At 43.4% G+C, this 22,121-nt stretch overlaps 1 protein-coding gene across 1 annotated transcript in view; it reads right to left on the bottom strand.

The window, feature by feature from the left end:
- Positions 1 to 9,703: 9,703 nt before the first annotated feature.
- The window catches only part of SNX15 (sorting nexin 15), a 32,964-nt gene continuing 20,546 nt past the window's right edge, over positions 9,704 to 22,121 (bottom strand). Inside the window, exons 6-8 of the mRNA XM_040328571.1 lie at positions 20,048 to 20,188; positions 15,795 to 16,010; positions 9,704 to 9,871 (exon numbers count right to left, since the gene is read on the bottom strand). Of these exons, the coding sequence (XP_040184505.1) occupies positions 9,744 to 9,871; positions 15,795 to 16,010; positions 20,048 to 20,188 (485 nt within the window). The 3' untranslated portion in view covers positions 9,704 to 9,743. The remainder of the gene's footprint in view (positions 9,872 to 15,794; positions 16,011 to 20,047; positions 20,189 to 22,121) is intronic.

Genomic DNA, 22,121 nt, shown 5'->3' with positions numbered 1-22,121 from the left:
TCCTATATCAGGGAACAGACGATCAGTGACACTGCCACAGAGAAGAACGGGGAAGGTGTGTTTACACTCACCTCTCCCCGTTCTTCAGCTCCTGTGACCTGATCGCGGGACGCCGGCGACGATCAGGTCCACGGGTCCCGTGGGCGCAGTCACGGAGCTTCAGACCGGGTCGCGAGCGCGACCCACGGCTGGGCTCTTAAAGGCGACGTATATATAGGTCCATGTGCCCAGCCGTGCCATTCTGCCGACGTATATTGGCGTTAGGTGGTTAAGTGGTTAATAAATATCAAAAAATTTCAAAAAATAAATAAAATGTTTTTCCTCACTTTAGACCGATACGTATTCTTCTACATATTTTTGGTTAAAAAAAAAAGAAGCGTATATTGATTGGTTTGCGCAAAAGTTATAGCGTCTACAAAATAGGGGATAGATTTATGGCATTTTTTTTTTACAAGTAATGGCGGTAAGGAAGGGGTTAATCTCTGTGTATCACCTGAGACCAGTCACTTCACTGGGTATACTGTATGTGAGGGTTCACAAGCACTTTAATGGCACCCCAAGCCCAGGTAGCAGGCGTGCATTTCCAAAAAAAAGTTTTGGAGCTTCTTTGTGGTTTTTGTTGTGTGTAGAGCAGCACATTCATGTGAATCCTATGCGTGACAAGCAATAAGGCTTCAGAAACCACCAAAGAAACTTGAGCTGGGCTCAGGTGTGAACCCAGCCTAAAGGGTATGCTGTACTATCTTTACTGTTAGAGCGGAAATGTCAGCCCAGTGTCACGCACTTGTGGATATGGAGGCCAACCTGTCTCCTGTATGAGCTCAGAGATGACGCTGTCTAGTCCTAGTGAGTTGTGAGCTGCAGTGTCTGGGAGGGGGAAAAATGATGCCCAAAACCACAATGTATTCCCTAAACACTAATAGCTAGATTCAGGTAGAGTTAGGTCGGCGTATCAGTATATACGCCGACCTAACTCTGAATCTGCGCCGACCTATGTTTAAGTGTATTCTCAAACACAGATACACCCAAACCTATCTAAGATACGACGGCTTGCGCCGTCCTATCTTAGGGTGCAATATTTAGGCTGGCCGCTAGGTGGCGCTTCCATTGCGGTCGGCGTAGAAATATGTAAATCACTAGATACGCCTATTCACGAACGTACGCCCGACCGACGCAGTACAGATACGCCGTTTACGTAACGCTTTATCAGGCCTAAAGTTATTCCAACAAATAGTTGGAATAGTAATGTTAAAGTATGGCCGCCGTTCCCGCTTCGAAATTCGAAAAATTTTCGTCGTTTGCGTAAGTTGTCCGTGAATAGGGATTTACGTCATTTACGTCCACGTCAAAATCAATAGGCCCGTGCGGTGTACTTTGCCGCAATGCACACTGGGAAATGTAGGCGGACGGCGCATGCGCCGTTCCAAAAAAACATCAATCACGTCAGGTCAAGCCCAATTAACATAAAACACGCCCCCTTAGCCGAATTTGAATTAGGCGCGCTTGCGCCCGCCACATTTACACTACGCCGCCGTAACTTAGCAGGCAAGTACTTTGTGAATCATGTACTTGCCTTACGGCGGCGTAGTGTAAACACACTAAGCTACGCCGCCGCAAAGTTATGACACCCTACGTGAATCTAGCTATAAAACACAATGCAGATAATTTTATAAAAACATACCGCACTGAACCTGGCTTGTGGATTACCTGCCATGAGATGATATGCTTTACTGCAGAGATCCATGAAAGTGTGAATGGACAAGTGCAAGGGCCAAGTTAACATTTCATTTCATTTCTACTATCCAAAAATAAAACACTGACATTGTCATTTAACATATTAAATCAGGCCATGCAATAAATGTATATGCTTAGATTGTAGGTTCGTATAGGCAGGGCTCTTTACTATTATGTCTAGTTATTGCTGTATTCGTTTTTGCTATACTGTATGTATTTGTCTTTGGAAACATTGTATGTATAAGTAGTGCTGTCTCTTGTTTTTACCACTTTGTACAGTACCATGGGCGTTGACAGTGCTATAATAGAATCGTTTTTAAAAATAATTATCAGCAGTAAAGAAAGTAAAATAATCTATTTTCTTTCATGAACAAATGTAATTAACAAATGTCTTATCATATTGCTTTGGGATATGGAAAATCTACTGTCCCTGCATTAAATTATTTTAATTAATCCTTTATATGCAAATTCTGAGTCATTATTGTAATTGGTGATCACAAGTCGCTAGAAACCACTATGAAGTGGTAAAAACTTGGTTTGAGAGCGTTTTGCAAGACAAGCAAAATGTTTTAATACATTTTGCCTTGATATACAAGCGGTCTTGATATAAGAGTAGCGTCATGTCACAACTGAGTATAAAAAAGAGAGGGGAGCCTCTAAGTGTAGCAATATGGTTACATTTAATGAAGGTACAACATTTAGTAACTTATTGCTACACTTAGAGGCGCCTCTCTTCTCTTTTATACCCTGTAAAAAAAATGCTTTGATATACAAGTACAACGAATAATGCTCGCAATCCAAGGTTTTACTGTATGTGATTATGTTAAAGGCTCCCACTCATATTCAGGAATATTTAATTGTGTAATTATGAATGGGACACTCCTACTCATATCTAGGAATGTTAAATCAAGTGACTATGGATGGGTCGCTAACACCAGGGCTGTCTTAATGAGAGGGCACACCTGAGCACTGTCCAGGGGCCCCAGCTGCATGGGGGGCGCCCCTGCCCTTTCCCAAAAGCAGATGATCCTTGAGCCCGGGCAGCCCTTCTACATCCCAGATATCCTCCCAGCAGTCCGACCCCTCTGCACCCTAGATATCCCCTACCTCCTACCTACTTGATTTCTGTTTACCTGCACTGTCTCCATTGTAGGGGCCCCAGAGCATTACTTTGCCCAGGGGCCCATGATGCTATGAAGACAGCCCTATCCAGGGATATTTTATTATGTGACTATGGATGGGTCGCTAAGGCCTTGTACACACGATCAGTCCATCCGATGACAACGGTCCTGACTGATGGTCCGTCACGCCTACACACCATTGGTTAATGAGAACGCGGTGACGTAAAACACGACGACGTGCTGAAAAAAACAAAGTTCAATGCTTCCAAGCATACATCGACTTGATTCTGAGCATGCGCAGGTTTTTAACCGATGCTTTGGCATACTAACGATTGGTTTTGACCTATCGGTTAGGTGTCCATCGGTTCAATTTTAAAGCAAGTTCCTTTTTTTTTGACCGAAGTTTAACTAACCGATGGGGCCCACACACGATCGGTTTGGACCGATGAAAACGGTCCATCAGACTATTCTCATCGGATGGACTGATCGTGTGTACGCGGCCTAACACTCATATCCAGGGATATTTAATCATGTGACTATGGATGGGTCGCTAACACTTATATCCGGGGATATTTAATCATGTGACTATGGATGGGTCGCTAACACTTATATCCGGGGATATTTAATCATGTGACTATGGATGGGTCGCTACCACATAACCAGGGATATTGCCCTACTCGTACATGGATGGGATGTTCCCGCCTATATCCAGAAATATTTAATTGTGTAATTATGGATGAGACGCTCCCACTCATATCCAGGAATATTTTATTATGTGACTATGGATGGGACATTCCCACTCATATCCAGGGAAATTTCACTACGTGAATATGGATGGCATTTTCCCACCTATATCCAGGAATATTTTATTGTGTGATTATGGATGGGAATGCTCCCAGTCAGATGGAGGAATATTTGATTGTGTTATTGTAGAAAGGATTTAATTGCACAATTATGGATGGGGCACTCCCACTCATATCCAGAAATATTTCATTTAGTGACAACGGATGGGACGCTTCCACTCATATCCAGGAATATTTCACTACGTGCATTTGGATGGAATATTAGCACTTGTATCCAGGAATATTTCATTCCTTTATTGTGTGATTTTGGACAGGATGCTCCCACTCTCATCCAGGGAGATTTGATACCTCCACTGTTGCTACACAAAATCATACAGCATTTACAATGCACTGTGCAGGTCTTATAAAGGAATAATGCTTATTTACCGAAGATTTGGCTCAGATAATCTTATATAATCACCATGGGTTGAGTCACAAATTCAGAAAGTTGACCATTCCCTTTAGTTTAAAACACACGCTATGCTCCAGGAGGATTCACCTGCAGTGAATATTGGTTTGGTAAATGTCCTATTGACGGATCGTCCTGCTTTAAATATATGCCCTATAGATACCAATTTTGCAGAATATATGAAATATACATACAGTAAAGCCCTGTACACGCGATCGGTTTGTCCGATGAAAACGGACCGATGGACCGTTTTCATCGGACAAACCGATCGTGTGTGGGCCCCATCGGTTTGTTTTCCATCAGTGAAAAAAAAATAGAACATGTTTTAAATTACTCCTATGGATAAAAAAACGATAGAAAAAAAGATCGTCTGTGTGGAAGTCCATCGGTCAAAAATCCACGCATGCTCAGAATCAAGTCGACACATGCTCTGAAGCATTGAACTTCATTTTCCTCAGCACGTCGTAGTGTTTTACGTCACCGCGTTGGACACAGTCGGATTTTTGACCGATGGTGTGTAGGCAAGACTGATGAAAGTCAGCTTCATCGGATATCTGATGAAAAAATCCATCGGATTAGATTACATCAGATACCCGATCGTGTGTACAGGGCTTTAGTCCCCTACATACAAACATTCAACCTGTGAACTTTCAAAGACGCAAATATGTGTTTGCATGTCTAATCCTGTACAGCTGGATACACACACACACTAAGTTTTTTTCATTCAGGCCGAAATCAGACTTGTGCGGTGCGAATTTCAGCTCTCTTGTCTCTGCAGAGAGATAAGAGAACTGTTCAGCAGATCAGCTCCATTTTAGATGCAACGTTGGAGACCTGGGAGAGGGGAGGGGGAGGGGGGAAGTGTATTGAGGTGAATGAGACAAATCCTGAAGAGAAATGAACACATCTGCGAATCAGCTGCGTACCCATAGAAGATAATGGGCCTGAATTCGCACCTGAGCCACACCGCAATGCCTAGAAAAGGCACACGTTTCTTCGGCAATGCGCAGTGCGAATGCATCGCACATATGTGAACCAGCCTCATTGAAAACAATGTATTTTATAATGTTATGCGAATTGGATGCGGTTTAAGCCGCAACCAAGTCGCATAGGTGTGAATCCGGTCTCAACCCAGCGTGCTGAACGAACCAAAAAAAATCGTCAGGTCGGTGTACCAACACAAGCAATGTTGGTGCAGAAATCTCCAATGCTGTTAGTTTGTGTACTGACAGACACAACACACTGATCGGCGCTCGTAGCCTTTGTCTGCAAGCACCCATCTTTGCTGGACTTACAAACAAGTTGCACTTACGAAAGAGCTTCCGGAAAATAACTAATTTTTAAGTGGGGGACTTACTGTATTATTAAAGAAAGGTGCACAAAATAAAGGAGTAACTGTCAGAGGCGATAAATGAGGAACTCCATGAGGGGCGTCAAAAAACTTGGACGCATTATATAAAAGGAATGGGGGGCCTTCACACTACACTTGTGGTGAAATAAAAATATAAAGCCCCATACACACTATTTGATTTTTTGCAGATTTTTGTCTTCAGATTTACCAAAACCATATAATATGAGGTCAAACCTTAAGAGTTTCAATTTGTATGATCAGGCAGGTCCTTGCACTACATGGTTTTGGTAAATCTGAAGACAAAAATCTGCAGAAAATCTAATGGTGTGTATGGGGCTTAAGCCTTGTTATTTTACTTTTTCACAGCAATCTTAAAATCTTTTTTTCAGAGGTTACTAATTTTAACTTTTTTGGTGCAGTCGGGGCTTACCATGTCTAAAGGCCCATACACACGATCTGACTTCTTGACAACCGTCCGACGGACGTGTTTGATCGGACATTCCGACCGCGTGTACGCTCCATCGGACAACTGTTTTCAGTTTTTCAACGGACAAATGTTCGCTGTGAATGCTCTCAAACTTTGACAACAAATGTCCGATGGAGGAGAATCCGATCGTGTGTACACAAGTCCAAAGTACAAACACGCATGCTCAGAACCAATGCTAAAGAGCAGACAACAATAGCAGAAGTTGCCCAAAGGGTGGCGCTAAAGAGCTGAAAAACCACGTGATTTGGTGAAAGTTGGCTGAAAATATCCTGCCGTGTGTATGCAGAACAAGTTCATGGCCAACACCCATTCGGGCCAAAATCCACAGAAAAGTCTGATGGAAGTCCGATCGTGTGCCTGAGGCTTAACACACATCTGCCATGTAATTAAAGTTGTTACCTCCTTATACTAGCACACTTTCTGCTGAAAAATTGGTGGACACCGCAGCATCTCACCTACTATATGGCCACCTCTTCAAATGATCAAGTTCGTATTTTCCCAGTACAGTGTACAGATTATGCTGCTGCATATAGATATTTAATCTCCTTAGTGTCACCCTAAGCATGAGTTGGGCTTGGAATTCTATGTAAAAATGGTCAATCCTGAGCGTTCTTGGGGTAAGCGCTAATGAGGCCAGATTTTAGGATGGCAGAGGGAAGGGAGGAGATTGGTGAACATTCATATCGCAGATCCTCCCACCTTGCTGTGAACCCGGAATCGCTGTGTTCTGAGCACTTCCAAGTTTACCATGCTCAGGTTCTAACTAATGACAGCCAAAAATGTAAACAAATAAAAAAACTGAGTATTGTTTATACTCAATGTAAGTAGTGCTGGGGAGAACCACTGGCGTCTCCATAAAATTGTCCCGTCTCCCGTAAAATATACAATTACCAAGGGGCTTGCCTCTTTGTAAAAGTAATCATGTTAAAAAAAAATTATAAATTTAAATGAAAAAAAAAAAACACCCTATTTGCAACTACCATCTTTTTATTCCGCAGGTTCTCCGCTTATAGAAAATAATGTTTTGGGTTTTTAGGTCATTATCAGGGCTGCGCATTTCAACATGCAACACATTTTGAAATGTAACTTTTCAAATGTTATTGTGGGGAAACACAGCATTAAGGGGAGTTAAACCGCTTCCAACTTTGTGGCAACAGATTAGTTAAAGCCCTTACATGGTTGGAGCCCCATTCTGGGGGGTCTGGTTCAGCCTCTCCTGGGTGGCAGTGATTCCTATACAGCCTCTAAATGAGCTATGTGGTTGGAGTGCCATTCTGGGAGGTCTGGTTCAGCCTCTCCTGGGTGTCAGTCATTCCTATACAGCCTCTAAATGAGCCATGTGGTTGGAGCCCCTTTCTGGTGGTGCGGGCCTGTTTAGAGAAAGCTTCAAATACACTTCGAGGTAAGTGTCAGCGTTTTCCTTTTACATTTGCCTTTCCCTTCTTTTCTCCGTTTGTGTTTTCAGAGGAGAGTGGTCTGAAGTCCGCTCTCCGCTGACGTCACTGCCATCAGTCGGGGCAGCGCATCATCACGACTTCTCATGTCTGGATCCGCCAGCTGCCCTGATTGATGGCTGTGTCAGCGAGCCGCTGAGACAGCCTCTTCCCGCCCCTCCACTGCTCAGCTCTCCAATGAGCGTGGAGAAGCAGAGAGGAAAGAGGCTGACTGACAGTCAGCCTCTTTCCTCTCGGGGATCTGTGACAACCAAGCCAGCGGCGATGTTCGGTGTCTCGGTTCTCAGTGCACAGACGGCGGGAGACAGCTGGAGCATCGGTCTGATGCTCCATCCACCAAGGTAAGTATAAATAGCCCAAAAACGTGAAAACCATACTTCTTTGAGTTCACCTTTTCGCAAAAAACTAACAGATGAACTAACTTCAAATGTCCTGTTCACCACAAAGGTCCGGATTCACGTAGAGCGGCGTACATTTTTTCGGGCGTAGCGCATCTCATATGCGCTATGCCGACGTAACATAGAGAGGCAAGAACAATATTCACAAAGCACTTGCTCCCTACGTAGCGTAAATTGGTCGGCGTAAGCCTGCCTAATTCAAAGTTGGAAGGAAGTGGGCGTGATCCATTTAAATGCAGTGTGACCTCATGCAAATGAAGGGCCTAACGAACGGCGCATGCTCAGAATCACGTCGAATATACTCCCCAAGATACGACGGCTCAATACCTACGACGTGAATGTAACCTACGCCCAGCCCCATTCACGTCCGACTTACGTAAAATACGACGGCTGTTCCCTGGTCCATACCCTAACATGACTTACACCTGCTTTATGAGGCTTAACTTTACGCCGGACGTACGCCTTACGTAAACGGCGTAGATTACTGCGACGGGCATAAGTACATTCGTGAATCGGCGTATCTTGCTCATTTACATATTCGACGCGTAGATCAATGGAAGCGCCCCTTGCGGCCAGCGTAAATATGCGCCAAAGATACGGCGGCGTAGGAAACTTACGTCGGTCGTATGAAGCCAGGCGTATCTTACTTGCAGAATCAAGCGCATAGATACGACGGTTCATCCGTGCACTTACGCGGCGTATCAGTAGATACGCTGACGTAAGTGCTTTAAGAATCCGGGCCAAAATGTCCATACACCACAATACAAAGTCTCGAAGTGAAAATCCATCATAATGGCAAGTGCTTATTGGTCAGAACGACTGTGCTGACCAATGAGAAGTGCTTTTTTTCCTGGACGCCTTACTGGAAGAAGAAATGCGCTTCTCACTGGTCAACATGGTCATGAAGCTGACTAATCAGAGCTTGTCGTTGTGAGCATTATGTTGGATACTCACTCCAGGGCTGCTGCGCCAGCAGCACGAAGTATGACGACTGGTATGTGCAGCAGGGTCCGTAGGAGTGGGCAGGGTATTTGGAGTTAGTTCACCTTTTAATTTTTTGTGAAAAGGTAAACTTATTTTTAACAACCAATATATCAGCCATTAAATCAGTACTATATTTTCACCAAGCTGTCCGACTCAAAGGGTGCATTGTGTGGAGGAATGGTACAACATTGTGCAGAGCAGGAAGCAGAGCACGAGTACGGAATGAGCAAATAAGGATGTTACATTAATAATTACAAAACGATATATAGAATTAAGTTTTTTTTTTTAAAAGCATAACATACATTGATAATATTATTTACATCAAAGTGATCACTTTTACAGCTTAAGTAATATAAAAACACAAACTCTGCTTTTTATCAGTTAACAGAAATCACGTTTGCTTTATGAAAAGATTTTTCCAGTGAGAACATTTATAGCAAATCACAAAAGAAGACATAGCAGTATTAAATAAAAGTCATTTGTACTTTGTTCTATCTGCTGCTGTAAACCAAACAAGAAAAATTTGTTCGTTTGTATTCATGTGCATTTCCTCTCACTGCACATTTCCAGGGCTTTAAGGCTTCATTTCCACTGGCGTTTTTACAGCCACTTGTGTTGGCCTTTTTTACAGCTTAAAAAACGCCTGTCCAGGTTTATTTTGTAAAAAAAAACAAAAAACGCGGTAGCGTTTTTGAGCGTTTTTTTACGTCTGGCGTTTTTACAGCTCTACTCTGGAGCTTCAGAACGCCCTGGTCCCGCGTTTTTTTTACAGCTCAAAAACGCCTATGTGGGCATGATGCCATAGAATAACATGGACAGGCGTTTTTAAGCTGTAAAAAACGCTCAGAAAAGTGGCTGTAAAAACGTCAGTGGAAATGAAGCCTAAAAAGTAAAAGAAAAAAAAAACAAAAAACGTTTTTTTCTTAATGTAAAAAGAAAAAAAGAAGTAATTTTCAGCTATATTTAAGGAGCTTTTTTGTGCTCATCTGATAAACTTCCATCCATGTGCTCCTGAAAGATCTTCTCTGCATGATGGAGATATTCCGCCGTTCTACGTGCAACGGCCTCGCGTCGCTCAGGACAACGATCATCTAAAGAAGAAAAAGCAGAAGACACCTATAAGCTCCAGTAAGATTTCTATGTCATGATCTCCCAGCCTCAGCCTGGTAAAAGTGTCACAACTTCATTTTTTTTTTTATACAACAAGAATTGTGTCAAAAACCTATAAAAAGAGGCTACCATGCCCATACTCACAGGCTGAAATGCATCTTAAAGTGGTATTAAAGCCAAAACATGTAATATACTGCAGCTTAAAGCGGAGTTCCACCTAAAAATGGAACTTCTGCTTAACCCACTCCTCGCCCCCTTACATGCCACATTTGGTATGTCATTTTTTTTGGGGGGGGAGTGGGGGGGGGTCAGGAGAAGGGGACTTCCTGTCCCACTTCCTCCTTCCGCCGAGGGGCTGGTAAGGAGATTAGCTTAAATCGCCTTATTGCAGCCCCTCCCTGTAGGCGAGCACCTGTCCAATCGGACGGCGCCGCGCCACTCTCGCATGCGCAGTGCCACTCGCGCCTGCGCAGTGGGTGACCGGCCTTGAAGCCGAAAGCGGTCACTGCCGGGTGCCCACACTAGGAATGAAGAGGGGGGGGCGAGGAGCGGAGCCCCGGCCGGCGCGTCACTGGAGCCGTGGAGCAGGTAAGTGTCTGTTTATTAAAAGCCAGCAGCTACACCTTTTGTAGCTGCAGACTTTTAATAAACTTAAAAAAAGGCTGAAAACACCCCTTTAACAATCCTTAGATGTGATGGCTGCATTCATTTTTGTTTTTTTAGCCTTTTTTTGTAGAAGTCGATTGCCGGCGCTGTGTGTGTCTATGGACACACACAGCCTGGCTCTGGAGCAGGCCTGCATGGATGACCTCTTAGCACATGGCTTGCTGAGGAGGCACATTCTAGGAGTGGACAGAGCTGCCAGGGGGTATGGCCAAAGAGGAGGAAAGCAACCGCTCTGTACAATACTGTTGCATGAAACAGGCAAGTATAAAGTACTTTTAGTTTTAGGACAAAACGTTTACCTACATTGGTTGGTCAAAGCCAAATGTTAGAAGCCGATTGGCTACCATGCACAGCTGCACCAGATTTTGAGTGCTCCAGTTTTAGTAAATCAACCCCATATGCCAACATGGGTCATATGGCTTTGGGATGCCAAGTTGGCTGACTGTTTAAAGTGGTTGTAAAGGCACAAGCGATGTACAGGAGAGCCTTGCCTCTTGGAGGACTCCTACTCCCGATTGGCTTTTGGTAGCAGCGGGAGCCATTGGTTTATCCGGCTGTCAATCATAGCCAATAAAGCAATGGAAGGGGCATGCCGAGTGTTTGAATGGACACACAGTGGAGCGGTGTAGTGTCACCGTTTGCTCCCTATCGCAGAATGCAGCCTAAGTCACGTGGCGTCGAACTGCGCATGCGCAATGCGTTCCAACGCCAAATGCGATGTGTTCCAGGGGATTCACGACACTACCGTTCAGTGAACCATCACAATTTGTGACGGAAGTGACGAGGAAGCATACACAGAGCGGGGGGGGGGGGGGGGGGGGCGGAGAGAAAGACATACAGATGTAATGAGAACCATACAAAGAGCGGGGGGGCGGGAAAAAAAAGAGACATGCAGATATAATGAGAACAATACACGGAGCGGGGGAGAGATAAAGAGACATGCAGATACAGTATGGTTCTCATTACATCTGTATGTCTCTTTCTCTCCCGCCCCCCCGATATGTGTATGGTTCTCGTTCCATCTGTATGTCTCTTTCTCTCCCGCCCCCCCGATCTGTGTATGGTTCTCGTTCCATCTGTATGTCTCTTTCTCTCCCGCCCCCCCCGATCTGTGTATGGTTCTCGTTCCATCTGTATGTCTCTTTCTCTCCCGCCCCCCCGATCTGTGTATGGTTCTCGTTCCATCTGTATGTCTCTTTCTCTCCCGCCCCCCCGATCTGTGTATGGTTCTCGTTACATCTGTATGTCTCTTTCTCTCCCGCCCCCCCGATCTGTGTATGGTTCTCGTTACATCTGTATGTCTCTTTCTCTCCCGCCCCCCCGATCTGTGTATGGTTCTCGTTACATCTGTATGTCTCTTTCTCTCCCGCCCCCCCGATCTGTGTATGGTTCTCGTTACATCTGTATGTCTCTTTCTCTCCCGCCCCCTCGCCGCTCTGTGTATGGTTCCTCGTCACTTCCGTGACAAATTGTGATGGTTCACTGAACGGTAGTGTCGTAAATCCCGTAAATATGACACTGCAGCGGCTCAGCTCGGGTGCCCCCCTAGCTAGCTGCGGGGGCACTCAACAGGAGGGAGGGGCCAGGAGTGCCGACGTTGGACCCAAGAAGAGAAGGATTTGGGCTGCTCTGTGCAAAACCGCCACACAGAGCAGGTAAGTGTGACATTTTTGTTATTTTTTTGTAAAAAAAAAAATAAAAAAATTTGATTTTAAATATCACTCAGCTGAACTCTTTTTTTTCCCTTTTGGGATAAAGATTTATATACTGTAAATGAATACAAGCTGACCATTGCAAGCACCTGTCAGTGTTAAATAGTGTCTACTCTACAGCTACTTTTACTGGACTGGCTAAAGCAGAACTACACTGTATCTGAGCACCACAAATCAAAAGCACCATTTAATTCATTTTTAAACACCTTCCAACCTGGCCTATAGCAGAATGATGGCCGGGCGGTGGCTTTACCATCCTAACTGGACATCATGGTGAGCTGTGTCCCTCGGGCACAGTGCATCACCGATCAGGGTAAAGATCCAATCACATAAGCTCTTTACCATGTGATCAGCGGTGTCCAATCACAACTGATCACATGTAAACAAATGGCCATTATCTGCATTTCCTTTCCTCAGCGCTGTCAGTGTCTGATGAAAGGAAAGCCGATAACTGGCTTTATAGTTATAAGAGACATATACACGGTATGTACTGCCTCATCAGTGCAGAAGAAAAATTACTTACCGTATTTTTTTGGCGTATAACACGCACCCTAACTTTAAGAGGAAAGTTTTGGGGGAAAAAAAAAAAACTTTACACAGCCCCCTGCGTATAACACGCAGGCACAGTTTACCCTCTATTTTCAGGGTAAAAAAGTGATTGTTAGTTATACGCCAATAAATACAGTATTTACAATTTTTTAAATTTTTTAACGTTTGGTCTTTTTTTATTTTATTGTTTAGCAAAAAATAAAGAACCCAGTGATGATAACCCGCCAAAAGAAGGCTCTATCTGTCTATGAAAAATGATAAAAAAAAAATTCTATATGGGCAGAGTGTTGCATAACCGCACAATTGTCATTTAAAATGTGACAGCGCTGAAAGCTGAAAATTGGCCTGGGCAGGAAAAAGCTCCCTGTATTGAAGTGGATAATATTCAAAGCAAATTCCCCCATGCATCCTTGTCTCCATGCTTTATTTTACTGAGAAAATCACACCCCCTAGCATTTCTGGCTGTGCCCCACTTGAGTAAGGGCAGGCGATTCATATAGCAATTATTTCCTAGAATCCATCTTTCTTTAGTTCAGGCATTCAGACAGGAGGGTCTGCTTAGCTGAGAAAAGCCCTTCCGATGAATCCTGGGATGTATGACATCATTCGCCTAGGCATGGAAACCAGAAAGTAACTAAAGAAATGTAAAAGGATTCAAAATAGTCAATGGTGAGTGAGAGAATGAAGTTCCACTTAAAGGTGAACAAAAAAAAAGGGGGGGGGGGAGCCAAAACAAGGAAACTAATGTAGTTGTCACCTCTAAGAGCTGGTGAGCTGCATTATATTCCTTTTTATTTTGGGGTTTAATACCACTTTAAATTATTCAGAATTTTGTACTTCGGAGGGTACTTATTATCCACATGTTCTGGACCTGTCCCAGCCTTTCGGACTATTGGTCCGCAGTTTTTGAGACCATTAATGTCCGTCTCCACCTGAGTCTCCCGGTTTCCCCGGAGCTGGCTCTGCTGGGGGTGCAGGATGATGAGCAGAGGCCCAGATATACCAAGCTGCTAATGTCATTGCTATTTTTCTAGGCCAAAAAGGCGATTCTGCTCAAGTGGACCTCTAGAGCCCCTCCCACGGTGGGGGCATGGATGGATGCAGTCAATGCTGTCCTGCCTCTGTATAAGCTGACGTATTTGAATAGAGGATGTCCCCTGAAGTTTGAGCGTGTGTGGGGACCATGGACTGATCCTATATGATCCTGTTTTTGTATGGTGGTCCTTGATTGGTGGTGGATTCCCTCTGCCCCGCCTTCTCCTCCCTCCTTCCCCCCTGCCCCGCCTTCTCCTCCCTCCTTCTCCCCCCCCACCTATACTCTTTCCCCTTTCCCTGCTCACGCCTTACGTTTTGCAGACTATATAGTTGACATGTTACATTTCTCCTGCTGACTCATGTGCTCCATCTATAAAACTTTTGTATGCTTTTTGATTGATTCTGTACAGTGCTTTTTGCATATTGCCTTGTAACATTTGTGCATCAATAAAGACCAACCTTGTTAAAAAAAAAAATATTCAGAATTAGGTTGTGTGAAAGATCATCCGGAAATGAAAATGCAACTAGAAAAGTTACATTAGAGGTCTCCAAAGGGTCCGGTTCACATCTAATCTTTATACATACCGTAATACTGGGCACTAATGTTAATATGAGATTCATCTGGAAGGTATTTGACATAATATTTTTAGAAGTGCTATATTCTTTTACAGGCAAATGACAAAAGCTGGGCACCAGGTTGACATTGCGGGTAAAATTCCAGAGCTAGTGCCTAGTAGATTAGTGTGATCCCACTTACTGGGATTGATTTACTAAATGCAAATAGACTGTTCACAGTGCAAGGGAACTTTCACTTTGCTAAAAAAAAAAAAAAATGAAAAAAATAAAATAAAAAATAAAAATGTATTTTGCTTGCTTATATTTTGGACATTTGAAGTCAGAAGAGCTCATTCACTAAGCATGGGGAAAATCCCCTACTTTGTCTATTTGTCTTTAGTAAATCAACCCCCTTTCTTTTTTTTTCTTTTTTTTTAATGCTGAACCCCTCTGTCCTTTCTGAAGACACTGGAGAGCTGCATCTGGGAAAGGACAGCACAGAATCCCACTGCTAATCCTGGATACAATTCCTGGAGATCTCATTTAAAAGGATCTTAGTATTTGATGTCAAGGTTAGGCCGGCCATACACAGTTCGAACCTCGGCCAGTTCCTGCTGAAGCAGCCGAGATTTGAACGGTGTATAATCAGGCTGAAAGTACCAAGTTGATCGATGGGATGATCAACTTGGGTACAACGAGCATGCCAGATTTTACCTTTGATTATGCCCAATGGCTGCTATAGCCGCTAGCAATAATCGCTGTCTTCTCCCAGGGATAGCTTCCCTCACCCTCTCGCCAGGAGAAGACAATGACCCAGCCGGAAGTATTCTCACATCAATACTGTCTGCAACCCGTGATTGCAGGAAAGAAATTTGCTCTGTGTACGGCCGGTGTAGTGTCACATTCTGCTGCCTATCGTAGAATGCTGCGGAAGTCACGTGGCGGCCAACTGCGCATGCGCAATGCGTTCCAAACGCAAGTGCGATGCGGTCCAATCGATTTACGACAGTACACACCAGCGAACCCGGCATTCAGGGCGACGTGGATTTAGAGGAAAGTGGCCAATCGGCCTCACGCTCGCTCGGCCTCCTGGCTCTTTTTTTAACACCCTTCAATCCACGGGGATGTTAAGGAAAGAGCCTGGATGCCGACCGAGGTTTCACTGGTGTGTACTGTCGTGAATCCATTGGAACGCAACGCACTTGCGTTTGGAACGCATCGCGCATGCGCAGTTGGTCGCCACGTGACTTCCACAGCATTCTACGATAGGCAGCAGAATGTGACAATACACCGGCCTTAGTAACATTACAACGTCTTCCGATTTAACATTTGAAGTTTATGGTCAAATAACAGTATAGCTTACAGAACTGTGATCTACATAGCTTACCTTTCACTCCCTTTAATAAGATATCCACGGCATTTCGGAATAGTTTGAAGGCCTCAGGGTAATCTCCAGCCAGCTCTGACTCCATTGCTTTCTGAACCTCTAACGTGGCTTGTGATAGGTAAGCGCCACCATCTTCTACACCAACAGGATGATCCTCCACTTCACACTTCAGAGACAGCAGATGCAAAGAGGTTTCCGATTCTTCAACTGCACCTTCTAGAATAATGAATAACATACTGGTTTAACATGGCATGTGCAGGTGGGATCTACAGGGCCCAGAATCCCCCTTCAACCAGCAACACAATATTAGGGGGCCACTGAATAATTTCAGCAAAGAGTAAAAAACAATAAGCACTTTTTTTTTTTTATAATATATATATATATATATATATATATATATATATATATATATATATATATATATATATATATAAATAAATAATGTGTGTGTATGATATATACCGTGTTTCTCCAAAAATAAGCCCGGGTCTTATATTAATTTTGGCAACAAAAGACACAGTAGGGCTTATTTTCGGGGTAGGTCTTACCATGTAATGTGCTGTCTTCTCTCCCCCTCTCTCTCCCTGCCTGTCAGGAATCCCCAGTGTGAACTGAGTTAAAATGCTTGTAAGATCCTATAATTCACTCTATTACAGTATTATATAATGTACAATGTGTGCGTTTCTATAATATAATTGTGCCAAATACCTTCGTTATAGCGCCGCTCTGCACTTCTGTGACCTGCCGGATCTCTCTTTCACGCATTAACATTATATACTACTGTAATAGAGTGGATTATAGGATTTTACAAGCATTTTAAACTAGGGCTTATTTTCAGGGTAGGGCTTATATTGCAGCCCTCCTGGAAAATATTGCTAGGTCTTATTTTTGGGGTAGGTCTTATTTTTGGAGAAACACTGTGTATATATATATATATATATATATATATATATATATATATATATATATATATATATATATATATATATATATATATATATATATATATATATATATATATATATATATATATATATATATATATATATATACATATACACACACACACACACACACACACACACACACAAACAAACTATATATATATATATTTTTTTTTTATTTATTTATATGTAGCTTCTGGTTTAGATTTGGGGTTTTGCACGTTACCTCCAAGTTCGTTGTCCAGGGAAGAAAGTCTATAGAAATTGTAATGTCCACACAAGATGTAAAACCTTCAGCTGTAGGTTTTATTTTTGTTGCTTAAAACTTGAAGGAAGCAGAGAGTATAGAGAGAAGGGGAAGGTTCAGGTACGCGGCACAGAATGCACAAAAAAATATTCAAAGTTCCAGTATTCACCACTCACTCCTGAGTGGGTATTGCTCACCCGGATAGACCCCTGTCACATGGCCTAGCAGACGGAATGATGCACGGACAGTATAGAAACAGTCTCTGCCACAGACCATCTGAGAACACAGAATGGATAGTCGGGAATCCTCTGCCACAGGATTTGAGTCCCGAACTTCCTGTCTTACAGCAAAAGAGCCTTTAAGTCGATCCAGCGGACCGCAAGACAAATTGGGTAGTGAATCCCTTCAGTTAACAAGGTCACCAGGCCTATCCCCAGGCTGGAATCACACACACTCACCTCGCGGCAGGAGGGCCACAAGGCGAAGGACCCCAAAAAACGGCGTCTGCTCCTTAAGTTTCCCCTCCCAGCATGCACAGCGGGGCTGCTGCCGAGAAGGGTCACTTAACACACACCATGGTTCGCCCGAGTTCCAACATGGGCCTGATGTGGTAACGCCACCTACAGGCAACAGGGGAAAACTTCTACCGAGAGCACCCACAGCCAGAACAGAGGCGAATTTACATAGAATTATTAAAGTCTGAGCCCAACTATGGCTTAGACACCCCTAAATTTATAGTAGCGCCCTTGTCATTGGGAGCCCGGCGCTACATAAAGAATTGTATTATTATTTATTTTATTCACTGTATTTAGCAATTTTAGAACTTCTAGAATATTTAAATGCATTCAGTGATATTGTCATGATGAATGAAAGTGCACATCAACGATGTCTGCAAGACCCAATCACGTCCCAGGGTAAATCTGATTGCCTCTCGGGGGATCAGGAAGGAATTTTTTCCCCTGCTGTAGCAAATTGGATCTCATGCTCTGCTGGGGTTTTTTGCCTTCCTCTGGATCAACTGTGGGTATGGAGTTGGGTGTATGGGATTGTATTGTGTTTTTTATTTTGTTTGTTTATTTTATTTTTTTGTGGTTGAACTGGATGGACTTGTGTCTTTTTTCAACCTGACTAACTATGTAACTATGTGCAAGAAAAAAAAATAAAAAAATTATTTTTGCTTGTACATGATTGGATGATGGAAACCAGAAAAGCTCACCCACCAAGCTAAGTGAAAATGACCTTGCAGAGTAAACAGCCCATTTGCTTTTGGGAAATCAGCTACTTTGTGCACTTTTTTTTTCCTTGCTATGGTTCTCCAAAACTGAAAATAAATACTTCAAAAGGGAATTTTATTACCAATTTACATTCTGCTTTAATAAAGGCTAATAGCTGGATTCAGAAAGCCCGCCATAACTTTGCGACGGCGTAGTGTTTCGTGTTTACACTACGCCGCCGTAAGTTAGCGAGGCAAGTACATGATTCACAAAGTACTTGCCTAAGTTACGGCGGTGTAGCGTTAATTTGGGTGGGCGTAATGGCGCCTAATTCAAATTTAGCTGAGGGGGTGTGTTTTATGGTAATGGGGGGGGTGACCTTATGTGATAGACGTATTTTACGAACGGCATGCGCCGTCCGCCTACATATCCCAGTGTGCATTGCGGCAAAGTACGCAGCACGGTCCTATTGGTTTCGATGTGGACGTAAATCCCTATTCACGGACGACTAACGCAAACGACGTACATTTTTCAAATTTCGACGCGGGAACGACGGCCATACTTAACATTACTATTCCAGCTATTTGATGGAATAACTTTAGGCCTGATAATGCGTTACGTAAACGGCGTATCTGTACTGCGTCGGCCGGGCGTACGTTTGTGAATAGGCGTATCTAGCGATTTACATATTCTACGCCAGGGGTGCCCAACCTTTTGAAGAGCGAGGGCCACTTAAGCAACTTAATCCAGTCGCGGGCCACAATGAGCGGAGCAGGTGGATGACAGGTCATAGCTACTCTATAGGCCCTCCGATCTGCCCAGATGGAGGGGGACGAAATCCCTTCTATTTTTTTTTTTTTAGAGGATTGGATTTGAGGTAGGCAGGCGTGAACGGACAGAAGTCTGTTTACATTTGCCGCTCTGTAGGTCCAATTGGGTAGGGTCGATCATGTGAAAAGGGCTTAAGACTGCTTTCACACTGATGTGGTGCAGTTTACCCACACCACGGGTGCAGCGTAGTGCACCTATGTCTAACCCGCGGGTTAGCTAACTTTGCCATAGACTCCGCCTGTGGAAAAAGCTGGCACTCTACAGGAAGCATTGGCTTATGGAGCTCTGCTCAGGAGCCATTTTCTTCCTCTACCACCAGCTTCATGCACAACACTGATGCTGTGGTAGGACAGGTCGGCAACCTGCGATCTGGGCTTGCCAACCCACCATTCCAGAGCAGGAGGTCGCGGGCCACATCAGAGTGCTCTGCGGGCCACATGTGGCCCCCGGGCCACTGGTTGGCCACCTCTGTTCTACGCCGACCGCAATGGAAGCGCCACCTAGCGGTCAGCCTAAGAATTACACTTTAGGATTACGCCGCTCGTATCTGAGCCCAATTTAAGCGTATCTGGTTTCCAGAATACGCTTAAATTAGCACTGGCGCACATTCAGACTTAGGCTGGCGTATCTACTGATACGCCAGCCTAAGTCTTTCTGAATACACCTATAAGTAACTAAAACCAAATGAATATAATTTTCATAAAGATACAATTCTTACAAGAAAATATACAGCAAGAGATAAAAAAGAAAAAAAGATACTGGGAACCCTTAAGCCGGCCAGATGATCAAAAACAACAAAACAAAACGGATTTTTGGTGGATGGGATTGAATTCCGACAGTGGGGACTCCTTTTTCAGATAAAACTACTCAGCGCTGCAGCCGATTGGTCGAACACACACTTTCCAACATTCTTTTTCAAGACGAGTTGATAACTATGTCGAATATACATGAACAGGAACAACCACAGATAGAACATGGTCAGCTTTAGATTTATTACTATTTCTTATAGTCACTCACCTTCAGAAAAACAAGGATCGAACATTGCCAAGTCATTGGTAGTTAGTGTGCTAATAGATGGCGGGGGGTCCTGGAAGTTATCAGCGTCTAACTCACAAAAGTCTTCATTAAGACCAAACAGTACATCAAGCTGAGTTTGCTCTGTAAAGAGAAAAGCTGATGAATTACCGTACTCAGAATCCGCCACACTCTCCCCAATTTGAGAATATCAGGGGTGTATAATATATATATTATACATACAGTGGGGATCGAAAGTTTGGGTACCCCAGGTAAAAATTTGTATTAATGTGCATAACAAAGCCAAGGAAAGATGGAAAAATCTCCAAAAGGCATCAAATTACAGATTAGACATTCTTATAATATGTCAAAAAAAGTTAGATTTTATTTTCATCATTTACACTTTCAAAATTACAGAAAACAAAAAAAAAATGGCGTCTGCAAAATAATTCTCTCAGTCAAAGCGCATGTACATTCATTCTTTGTGAACAGAGAATTTTAGGTAGATTCAGTAAGAGTTAGGCCGACTTATCAGTAGATAAGCCGGCCTAACTCAGAATCTACGCCGACTTATGTTTAATCGTATGCTCAAACACAGATACGCTTAAACATATCTAAGATAGGACTGCTTGCGCGGTCCTATCTTAGATTGCAATTTTTCGGATGGCCGCTAGGTGGCGCTTCCATTGCGGTCGGCGTAGATTATGTAAATGAGTGAACGGCGATTCACGAACGTACGCCCGGCCGCCGCAGTCGTTTTACGCCGTTTCCGTAAGGCCTTAGGAGGCCTACCTATTTCTACCTATTAGGTAAAAATAACAAGGTTAAAGTATGGCCGTCGTTCCCGCCACGAGATTCGAAATTTGAACGTCATTTGCGTAAGTCGTCCGCAAATCGGGATTTAGGTCGTTTACATCCACGTCGAAATCAATAGGCCCGTGCGGCGTACGTAACCGCAATGCACACTGGGAAATGTAGTCGCCCGGCGCATGCGCAGTGACAAAAAAATGTCAAAAAACGCGAGGTCAAGCCTCATTGCCATTAAACACGCCCCCCCAACCCATTTGAATTAGGCGCCCTTACGCCCGCCGCGTTTACACTACACCGCCCTAAGTAAGGAGGCAAGTGCTTTGAGAATCATGTACTTGCCTCTCTTACTTAAGGCGGCGTAGTTTAAACACGCTAGGCTACGCCGCCGCAAATTAGCGCGCCCCTACCTGAATCTACCTATTTATTTTTATTAGGTCTTTTCCTTTGCTAAAATCGGGAACTACCACATTTGGCCACTAGAAATGCCTGTGATACTTGGTGCCATTCAGTGGCCAGATGCCATATTTTCCATTTTAATTCAAAGAAAAACATTCCACAGCAAATGAAAAAGCCTAATAACATACATTTTATATATATATATATATATATATATATATATATATATATATATATATATATATATATATATATATATATATATAAAAAAATACACCACTTATTATTAAAAAAATAAATAAAATAACGGTAAGTAAGGAAAACAATATTCCCTATTCCTGGACCTCCTCATATCAGCCTACCGAGGGATGTAACAAACAATGCAAAAAGAGAATGGAGTGAAATCAACTGCCAAAAAGAAGAAGGAAAACACCGAGAACGAACTGTATGCTGCTATAATAAGGCTTACCTGTAGGTAAAATGAATATTTCCTAAACCTATACGGTTTAGGAGATACTCACTCTGCATGCAGCCGCTGACATCAGTGGCACGTGTGCTCTGAAGGTCCGGCGTATTGTGCCAGAACTTCAGAGCTCCTTGCCAGGACCAGAGGTATCCCACGCGGCTCCGGCCAAAACCCGGAAGAAAGGAACATATAATCCGTGGCAAGTACGCGATGAATACATAGAAAGAACACAATAGTTCCAAGTACCTTAACACATGCCACATCTCTCACTCAAAAAGGGTAATGGTCTCCACAGCATTGTCTGATATCATCTCAGGTATACAGTGTCGGGCCTTGCGCCAGCAATAATAACAAACAAAACTACCTCAAAGTAGGCCCGTTTACATACAGTCTCTCCTGAGGCCT

This window comes from Rana temporaria, chromosome 11, assembly GCF_905171775.1.
Source record: "Rana temporaria chromosome 11, aRanTem1.1, whole genome shotgun sequence".
Taxonomy (NCBI): Eukaryota; Metazoa; Chordata; class Amphibia; order Anura; family Ranidae; genus Rana; species Rana temporaria.
Note: the sequence above shows the minus strand (reverse complement) of the source record. Positions and strands in the feature narration are given on the sequence as shown.